The 10,921-nt window shown below is 36.7% G+C and overlaps 1 protein-coding gene across 1 annotated transcript; it reads left to right on the top strand.

Annotated features, from left to right (window-relative positions):
- Positions 1-965: 965 nt before the first annotated feature.
- On the top strand, positions 966-7,030 carry LOC131235511 (beta-cubebene synthase-like). Its single transcript, XM_058232705.1, has 7 exons — positions 966-1,127; positions 1,504-1,774; positions 1,998-2,370; positions 3,768-3,986; positions 4,290-4,428; positions 5,456-5,704; positions 6,675-7,030. The coding sequence occupies exons 1-7, from the start codon at positions 984-986 to the stop codon at positions 6,966-6,968; spliced, it is 1,689 nt and encodes a 562-aa protein (XP_058088688.1). The 5' UTR covers positions 966-983; the 3' UTR covers positions 6,969-7,030.
- Positions 7,031-10,921: the final 3,891 nt, after the last annotated feature.

Raw genomic sequence — 10,921 nt, forward strand, 5'->3', positions numbered from 1 at the left:
GGGGGAGGTTGAAGGTGGATGGTGTTGATCTCCCTTCGTGGTTGTCCCACCTGGGTTACTTTAGAACTTAAATCTGGGGTGCTATGTTGACGGACTTTATCACTAGCAGTAGGGGAACAAGGCTATGGGGATTTATCAAAGGTGTGTGAAGAGAGAGAGACTAGGATCATAAACGTAGGGTTTTTTTTTTCTATTTATGGTGATCTTTTGCCAGTGCCTAGTTTTACCTAGCGCGGGCAAAGGATCCCCTAAAAGTGTCGAGTATACCCTTTTTCGTTATAGTGCGTGTAACTTTAGTCTAATAATGTCACAATTGACTAAGTTTTTGGTCTACTAATACATGGCATCCATTCATGCTACGTGACATGCATTCATGCTTTCTTAGTATATGAAATGCTTGGAAAATTATTAAGTGCATGGAATGTATGAGTCAACCAAATGTATTAAGTATTACGTGTGTGTACACATGTGAATATGTGCATGCATGATCAAGTGTACTATGTGTAATGCACATAGATAATTTAATTTGGGCTGCTATAATGTTGCCCATGATCTTGCCGCCACATGGGCACAGGCATTTTGTTGAACTACATAAAATTTTGTGTCTCCCATCTCTTATTTTCCCTTGCTTTTAAGTCTTGGTTTGCCTTTTTTTCTTAATGATATTGCTTTGCCACATTGATCGTGTACAAGTTTTTCTTCCCACATCATTACCGCCATTTAAAAATTAATCCCAACCGTGTTCTAGATTGCTACATGAGAAAGTACATGACTGCAAGTTGCACTGCATCACATGAAATCACACATGACGTGCATGGGTTGAGTTGGGTCACTAATCCCATTCAATGGTACTCTTTTGATGCCAACATGTAACTTGTCTACCCTCATGTGCCTATAAACACACAACTGTCTTAGCTTTTAAAGGCACCACTTGATTTTAAACACACAACTTGCCACCTTCTCTGTCTTCTTCTTGTAAAATCATGGCTCTTATTCTTGGTAGTGGTCACTCAGATGGTCCCACCACTCAACGGGAGAGAAGGAAAGAAAAAATTGGTCATGCTTGTGTAAATTATCACCCTAGTATCTGGGGTGATTGCTTCATTGCAGCCTCTCAAGATGACAGGGTGAGAGAGTTATTTCCATGTGTTCAATAAGTAAATCAGTCAGTGCCAATATATACATATATCTACCTATAGTTGAGGGTGTGTATGTTACGTTCCCAGTTGAAGTGGTTTGATGAATTTTAAGGCCTTGCATGTAGGCTTCAAAGATATGGAATCTGGTAGAGCCTAAAGTGATTGCATGGGTGCATACATATTAAGTGACATCATTTACACATACACACGCATATACATACATTTGTTTTAAGTAAAAAATTTTCTTTGTTTTAAGTAATTTAAAATTGTTGTAATTAATCATTTCTCCAAAATCTATAAAAATCTTGAAACCAACGTGATATTTCTTACTATGATTGTCTGACTATTTGTGGCATTAACATAGGAGCTTGATCCATGCACTAAGCAACATGCTGAAAAACTAAAGGAAGAAGTGAAGAAAATGATTTGTGATATCAATAATTCATTTCAAAAAATGACTTTGATTGATGCAATTCAACGCCTCGGTGTCACGTACCACTTTGAAATGGACATAGAAAAAGAATTACATCAGATGTATGATGAAAAAATCAATAATAATGATAATGGTGATAATCTCCATGCTACTGCTCTCCGATTTCGACTACTAAGGCAACAAGGGTATAATGTGTCATCTAGTAAGTATCCTTCAAATAAATGATGCATGCATCTGTGTGCATGTATGTAACATGCATGCATTTGTTGGCACATATGTGTGCCCACACACACATGCAGATAGAAAACAGATGTATGCATTTACATGCCCACACATGGCCATAACATGTGCTTCATTCTAGTATCATTGCTCAAAGTCAAATAAAATCATTTGTCAAGTCCTGAAAATTTTGGATTGTGAAACAGATGTGTTTAGAAAGTTTGAAGACAATGAGGGTAAGTTTAAGGCAACATTTAGTAGTGACATTTGGGGTTTATTAAGTTTATATGAAGCAGCATACCTTGGCATACATGGGGATGATATACTAGATGAAGCCATTATATTCACCACCAAGCACCTCAAGTTGGCATTGCCGCATCTTACCTCTCCCCTAAGAAAGCTAGTAGAACTCGCATTAGAAGTGCCACTTTGCAAGCGCATTGAGAGGCTACAGTCAAGATACTACATCTCAATCTATGAGGAAGACAAGGAACGAAGTGATGTACTATTGGAGTTTACAAAGTTAGATTACAATTTATTACAGTCCTTGCACAGGAGGGAGCTAAGAGAAATCTCAATGTAAGTTTTATACCGTGCATGTGAGTTTTCTCCCAGGAAATTATCTAAACATCCAAATGGTTCAATATTTGCTTGTGCCATTGCTAACAACCCATCTTGCAATAATCACAAAGGAATGATGATCTTCTCCATTTGATCAATAGCATGTAATATGGACAATCGGGATTAAATATAAAAACAAAATAGCTTCGATCACCATCTTGTGATATAAAATGGGCCTCAACATAAATTCTTTATGATTTCAAAGGACCGTGGTATGGTTCAATATTGCTAACGATCCCATCCATATGGTTTGGAAAAAATATGGATGTCTGCTATACAATGACCCAAATTCATGTTTGTAACATGGCTTGCCCTAATGTTAAGTATGGATGGGCACTTTGGGTCAGTAATTAGCCATCCAATATATCAATTCAAAGCTTTAATAACATTTAACATTTCTCTAGACACATAAGGGAAGTAAACCCTATGAGGTTCACCATGATTTATGTATTTTATCCACTCTGTCCATCCATTTTACTAGATAATTTTAAGGCTTGAGCCCTATAATGAAGCATATCCAAAACTCAAATGGACCAAATCACATAAAATAGTGTGAATTGAATGTTTACCATTGAAAATTTATTGGGGGTACTACCAAAAAAACAAGGCAATGCCGACGGGTAAAAACCATCGGAATTGACCTTCCCTGATGGCTAAAAGCCATTGGACGGTCCGTCGGGAAAGGGGGCGTGGGCATTGCTCGCTGATGGATTTAAACCATGTCTGTATTAGATAAAGTTTATGTTTGTGTTTTCCCTTCATCCATGTCTGTATGATCTTATGAACGGGTTGGATGACAAATAAACATCACTGTGATGCTTAGCAAGGTATCAATGGTGGAAATCATTATTCCCAGTGTTTCATGTGATATGATCCACTTGAGCTCTGGATATGCATTTTGGCCTCAACCCCTTAAACGAGCTAGAAAAATGGACGAAGGGCGTGGATAAACCACATACATTCAGGTTAGCACAACTGAGTTTACTCAGTAGGATAAGTGCCTACCAAGTAACTCAGTAGGCAATCTGATTTCACACACAAAATGTTGATTTCATCAATGATTAGGGAACCTTCATATTGCACGAGAAATTAGTTTGTGCATACTAATGATAAGGCTACTCAAGCCATTGATATGAAGGCTCCCATCTTGCATACACCACGCCCTTTTCTTCCATTTAATGTGATTGTTGTTATTGTGTGCCTTCTTACTCATGTTTGCATGCCAACTTTCAAAAGATCAAGGGTTGTCTATTTGAAAACAATAAATACCAAGGCTTATAATCCTTGGCCCACATGTGCATCGTTAGAAAAGTTACCTTTTAACATGGGTTGGATTGTTTATGTGTCTTTCATAGCTGGTGGAAGGAAAAGGACTTTGCTGGAAAGCTTCCATTCGCCAGAGATAGAGTGGTGGAGTGCTACTTTTGGATATTAGGAGTGTACTTCCAGCCACATTATTCACGAGCTAGAAGGATGATGACAAAAATGATAGCCTTAACATCAGTTATGGATGACATTTACGACGTATATGGTACATTGGAGGAGCTTGAACTATATACCACTACACTTGAAAGGTTTGATACATTCACCTTACATGTGGGTTATCCTTGCACCGATCCAAATCATCCAAAAATGTGGAGATTGTGGTCCAAAAATTGATGGCTAAATCAAAATTAGTCATTCATGGTTCAAAATTGGATAAGGAGATCATCTGATCAATGAGATTTGTGGGATGCAGCGTCTAAAATGATGCCCACAATTTGTATGTGGATCGATCATGGGTATGCCATGTGTACAGTAGCTGATGGTTTCATATGGACAATGTACATTGACCATTTTTAGTTGAAAAAGTGCAATTGGGTACTTCAATTTTTCAGGTGGGATCGTGGGGATATCGATCAGCTGCCAGACTACATGAAAGTACATTTTGTGGCACTCTTAGATGTGGTCGATGCATTTGAGGATGAACTAAATCGGGAGGGAAAATCATACCGTGTGCACTACTTAAAGGAAGCGGTAGGTTGCAGTTCCATTGAAATTAAAACTGCAGTAGCCTAGCTAGGGCACGTGCCTACCACTGACTAAGCCTGAAGTAGACTGCGTCCTACCCTTACCAATCTCTGGTCGGGAGCCAGCAGATTTGTGTGGGGGACCACCGTGATGTATCTGTTTGTCCACGCCCTCCTTTTCTTTTCTCATGTCATTTTAAGGTACAAAAATCAGGCAGATCCAATGCTCAAGTGGACCACACCGAATAGTAAGCTTTGGTTGCATTCAATGAATAAAACATTAAATGCAAGTCATCTTAGGTTGCATTAATTTAATGCAAGAGTCATCTATGGTGTAGTTCACTTAAGCGTTGGATTTGCCCCATTTTTGGGTTAATACCAAAACCTGAGAAAAGGGATGGACAGTGTGGATAAACAGATACATCATGGTGGGCCCCCACAGATCTGCCCGCTTCCCACTAGAGACCACTAGCTAGGGCACAATCCCCTTTGACTAAGCCAATGTGGTTAGAACTTAAATGAGATTCACCCGGTACATCAGGTCTTATGCCTCATAGGAAACAGTTGGGATAACCCACCATTAGTTTTGTGTAGGGACCATCCTGATGTTTATATGCCACCCCATCCAATCATATCATGTGCCTAATCCACAAGAAAGGATGGCCGAAAAAGTCCCAATATTCCAAGACAATTATGGCCAATATATAATGAGAATTTTTGCACATTTTAAATTCCTGGCCCACCCAAGTGTTGAATCCATAGTTTGGGATGAAAGCAAAAAAGGGGATGGAGTGTTATACCGAGTGGATTTCATGCAACATCAAATCATTTGTGGACCTTAGATATAGTTACCACTTAGCATGTAGGTACCTATGCAAGGTTGCCAACAAATTTCCTTAAACCATCAATGTGCATTTTGCATGGTTCAATCGATAAAGATAGCCTAGCAGTACATATAATTGTTAATATTGTTTCTTTCTTTCTTTTATTTGCTTTGTTTATCTTTTTATTTTTTTCTCTTTTTTGTTTTCTAGTTTAAAAATCTGAACAAAGCCTACTTAGACGAAGCAAGATGGGCTAGTTCAGGATACGTGCCAACCCTTAAGGAGTACATGAGTGTTGCTTTAATAAGTTCTGGTTATCCTATGCTTTCTGTGGCATCTCTCGTTGGCATGGGTGAAGTCGTAACAAAGGAGGTCCTTGAGTGGGCCATCCATGTACCACCAATGATTAGGACTTGTTCTACAGTTGCCCGACTGAAGGATGACATCCCATCAAACAAGGTATGATATATCCAATGAAAAAAGATATAGTCCTTAACCCTTGTGTTGACCAAACACATTAGCTAGCCATTTTTCTGGGGCAAAATTTTTGTACATGTGGCATATATGTAACTCGAGTTAAACAGTCCAACTCTTCGGCCTAACTTTATATGAGTCATGATCCATAAATTACAATGAACTGATGATCCTAAGTGGCTTATTGATGGACATGTAATGAATAATTAAGATGGAAAATAGCGAACAGACCAACTGTAGCAAAGAAATGTCCACTAATCATAGGTCAAGATCATCTAATCAATCTTTTTTTTTCTTTTTTTTTCTTTTTTACTTTTACAAACTAGGTCCCACAGTTTAGATGATTTGATTAGAGTTACATTTACGCCGTAATAGCTAGTGCCTGAAGCATTATGCCCTGTTATCAAATAAGTCTCCTATTTAAATGATTTCGAGAAAAAATTTAATTTGTTAAAATGATTTTGTTAAATTTTAAAATTCTTAATTTCAATTTTTTCATATTTTATTTTATAATTATTACTTTTCATTTGTGAAATTTTTTAGAGACTATTTCCTTGATTATATGAGAAACACTGAAAAATGATTCAAACTATCTATATATAGCATAAGAGGTTTATCTTCAGTTGATGACCACCCATCGCATAGGCCCTTCCTTGGAGATTGATTGTCTTTTTAAGATTAATTTAATCAGCCAATACTGATATCCAAGCATTAGCAAAGAATATGGATAGTCCAAATTGATCATATGCTGTGTAACTTTATAATATAAATAAAATTAAAAGTCTTAGAAAAACAAAAATCTATTTTGAAAGGAATTTATTTTACAAATACAAAAATAAATCTCTACTATTTAATGAATTTAGATGAAAACATAAAATTGAAAAATATATATTACCCAAAACAAGAAGAAAATAGAGATGAGTGATATTTTTTTTCCATCTAATAATGTGTGAAGCTTGAACAAGAGAGACAGCACGTTGCATCAGCAGTAGAGTGCTACATGAAAGAGCATGCAATCTCGTACGAAGAGACTATTCAAAAGCTCCAAGAAATGGCTGCACAAGGATGGAAAAAGATCAACAAGGAATGCCTTAAACCCACTCCAGTTCCTATGGTTGCAATTATCCGGGTCCTGAATCTTGAACGCGTGCTCAAAGTCGTATACCAGCATGGAGACCTATACACCAATTCCAATGTTGAGACCAAAGAACGGATTGCAAAGGTGCTTGTGGAACCCCTCCCACTTTGAGATGATGGGGCATGCTCTATCTTATTATACATCGACTGTTAATCTTATGATATGTCGGTGGCAAGAGCCTACCTGATATTAGCTTTATTGAATAAAGAAACGACGCAATTATATCTCAGCTATTAAACATTTCATCCTGCATACATGAAAAATTGGGCCATGTGAATGACAGGTTAGAAATTGGACATATGCCATGTTATTAGAGCTGTAAGTACATAAATCGTTATACAAATGAAGCTTCCATCCTTGGCACTGATTCTACCTTTACCTAACAAAAAAAGAAAAAGGAAAGAAAATGTATAGCTTGTTAGGATTGTTGAAGACTAAAAATGAAGAAATGATATTTTGTTGGGAAACACCATTTCTAAAATGTTGTGGGAAAGTGTTAACAGCGAAAAAGTCCTTAAATCATATTCAATTTCAGAGCAAACAATGGAATGTCAAATGGAATCAGTGTGAGTTAAGAACGGAATCTTAGATGTTATTAAAATTACCTTTCAAGGAGTCTGGAATCTCTCCATTCTAAATTCAGATAAACTAGATGTAGGCCAAATCCTGAAATCACGCAATTCTGCAAATTACCTAGGTACCTCATTGTATATTGGAGGGAAATGAACCCCAATATCCAAGCTACAGGTTTGGGATATTATTGAAGGTCATTTAAACACCTTCTAAAAAAGCCCAAGATCAACTCAATCCAAGTTGGAACAAAGAAATTATTACTTCCTCATCACAAGCCACCAAACCCAGTGGCTTTAACTAAGGAGATTTACACCTTGTGATTACTTTGTGACTTTTTTTTTGTTAGCCATATGGAGTCCAATAGACTTCATTTTAGGATGGTTTGATAGTCCTTCAAGTTATTTTTCCAATGGCTCTAGAACCAGGCTAATCAAAATTCTAACAAAGGAGATATGACAAATCTACCAAAATTGTGCATTTCTACCAGGCGCTGGCTCTGAGTTGACTCAACTCCAACTCGTGTCGCCACCATTAGTGCAGTACAATTGTCACTTGGCACTGCATGAGCCAATAGCAGGCCAACCCGTGGTGCAGATTTTCCACCAGATTTGCCTTTAAATACCCCCGTAATGTCATTGTTAAGGACTTTTGATTTAGCTTTACCCAAAAAGGTAAAATTCGAAGCAAATATGGAGAAATCCGAGTAAGAAACCTTGACGCTAGTACCCTGCTGATACACTTGTGAAGCAGCTCTAAAAGGAGTGCCAGTCAGGGCACTAGCATCCCTATCAGCGCTTAGGTTGGGTGTCATCCACCTTGCCAACGCCCTTCCAAGGGTGCCGACGCCCACCCTTGTTATCCCTCATGTACATGGTTTACACATTGAATTCAGAATATGGGTCCAGTTATCACACTGTATTTTTTCTGCACATCATTGGACATTGTGTCTGGGTTCTAGTGCTCGATGAGGCATATGCATGTCTCCCATATAGGGGAGATGCTATCGAAATTTCTTAATGTCAGCTCTTGATGAGCCATGCATGCCCTCCTTGTAATTTGTAAGGGGAGATGCTGCCAAAATTTTCATTTTGAACCATCATGAAAATTATGGGACACAACTGTAATGTAAAATGCCTCATGTAATCACAACCAGATAATGCCTATGTATTAATAAGGCCGAGCCGAACCCTAACCGCGGTGGGCAAAACCATCTATATGGTCATTCATGCATTGGCACACTGGAAATCTTAGCTAGCACACTGTATTCATTGTAGGTTTTATTAGGCATGTCAAGTGTTGGTTGTAGCCTCACCCGGGTACTGAGGACAATCACAAGACCTCTTGTAACACCTTAAACTTTTCAATACTCGAGTATTGAAAGTTCTCAAGTGTTACCATGAAATTTAATTTAATATATACCTGTGTATGTTACAAATTTTTTATATCCTAACCTTACATCTATTCTCTAACCTAAATATGAATAATGCTTATCCATAAATCAAGTCATCTAATCATTAATTTTTAAGACATGATCATCATATATTTAAGTATTCTCACTTGTCCATCATAACCAACCGTTAAGTCAACTATTCACATGTAGGTAAAGATATTTGACCGTCCACTTTGAATTTGGACCACCCGATCATAGTAAATTAACTATCTGATCTCTACATTTGTTTATACATGTATTGAATCAATATGTTAATTCGTTCATCTTGTTCACCACTTATGAATATGATTAACACATCATCCAAACTAAAATAAAAAGAACTTACATATGTGAAAAAGTCACTTGAATCAAACGGTATATACATTCTACCTCTTGATCACTCCAAACACCCACTTTGTAGTCATCTATTTACAAAACTAACCATGCGTCTACCTATATACATGGTCGTAATACTAACCATTAAGTTTTTCTATTTTTAACTTGTCATCTGACCATCCATCACGTTGTTTAATATATGCACTACGCCTTAATTAATGATAATTTTAACTTATATGGTGAATAACTATTTATTTATAATGATTTAGACATAATTTATTTTATAATAACTGCTTAGAAATGTGCTTATAATCATGTACAATCATTAGATTTTCCAAAACTCTCGAATCAGCAATAATTATGAAAATGTCATTCACATATCCCCTTGAATTCTATATCACATAGTTCTCATTATCCATTTTATGTAAAATTTTGTTTCATGCCGATATATAATAAATTAATCATACACGTCAAATTTCAGCCCTTAGATCAATGTATAAGTAACTCAATTAATAGATTAGCCTCTTAATAGTTAATTTTAAAGTCCATCGAGTGATAAAAGCTCGTGGGTATTCATAGTAGGATATTTTCCTTCATATGAACAATTTATATTGCTCATCATATGGATCAAATGTGAAATACGAAAACCCCACCTTGGTAGGCTTTTCCTTAGGCGGGAAATTAACCCTTTTAGGCTTATCAACTCTTTCTAAATCCAGACCTTCCGAATTACACACTTTCCACCATCAATCACAATTAAAATTTAGACCATAGTTTGGCCTTATATGAATATGAGATCATATAAATTTTAGACCCTAATCTATGATCGTACATCGTTAAATGCTGATCACCTTAAAGCCAATTCCTTTCTTTTAGCGCAAAAGGTGAAATTTCATATTCATGATTTTTTCCAACATCAATCAACCAACAAAATTTTCTCAAGCGTTTTCCTATCCTAACTAAACATTTTCTTCAAAATTGGGCCCTGATCATTAAGCGTGAATCATTAATTGAGATCAAGTCCGTTTTGCACTTGTTAGGAGAATTTTTAAGATAAGCCAATCTAAGTCACGAATTACCAAGAGAATGACCCAAATACTATAAATGAATTAAATTTAAAGAAAAGTCATTAAAAAAGATAGATTTAAGAAACTCAATTCAAGTGAGATTTGACACACCCTCTCTCACACCCACCCCTTTACAAAAGGGGGCATGCGCCCCTTCTCCACTCAAAACTCATGCACTCCCACCTTACCACATCTAAGGACTAGAGTGAGAGAGAGAGAGAGAGAGAGAGAGAGAGAGAGAGACATCTAAGCATGAACGTTCATCCATTCTCTTCCTTCTCCACAAATGTGGTGTTTCCCTCTTACTTGAGCGATGTCATGATTTATGTAGAAGCCCTCCTACATCGATATGTACCTAGGGTTTCAATCTAAGGCTAATGTGACGAATTCCTTTTAGCTTACACCAGTTTAAGTTGAGTTTATACATAATTCTCTTATTTTCTCGTTAAATTGTGTATAGTTTGATTTTCTACTATGATTTCTATATTAATAAGTTACTGCATTATTATGAATTATTAATTCATATTGGAATTATGTTTAATATATGATTTGAATCATGTGGTAAATATTTCGTAGGTTGAATTATAAAACTATACTTTAAATTATGAAACTACACATGTTCGGGCCCTGAACGGTGCATAGTTTGCATATCCAATGGA

Source organism: Magnolia sinica, chromosome 19 (assembly GCF_029962835.1).
Source record: "Magnolia sinica isolate HGM2019 chromosome 19, MsV1, whole genome shotgun sequence".
In the NCBI taxonomy this organism is placed as follows: domain Eukaryota; kingdom Viridiplantae; phylum Streptophyta; class Magnoliopsida; order Magnoliales; family Magnoliaceae; genus Magnolia; species Magnolia sinica.

What these genes read in the sequence shown, in the direction of transcription:
- LOC131235511 (XM_058232705.1), top strand. Translation starts at nt 984, where the DNA reads ATGGCTCTTATTCTTGGTAGTGGTCACTCAGATGGTCCCACCACTCAA. An exon ending in AGGGTATAATGTGTCATCTA is followed by an intron (nt 1,775 to 1,997) that starts GTAAGTATCCTT and finishes ATTGTGAAACAG; the next exon opens with ATGTGTTTAGAAAGTTTGAA. An exon ending in TATACCACTACACTTGAAAG is followed by an intron (nt 3,987 to 4,289) that starts GTTTGATACATT and finishes TCAATTTTTCAG; the next exon opens with GTGGGATCGTGGGGATATCG.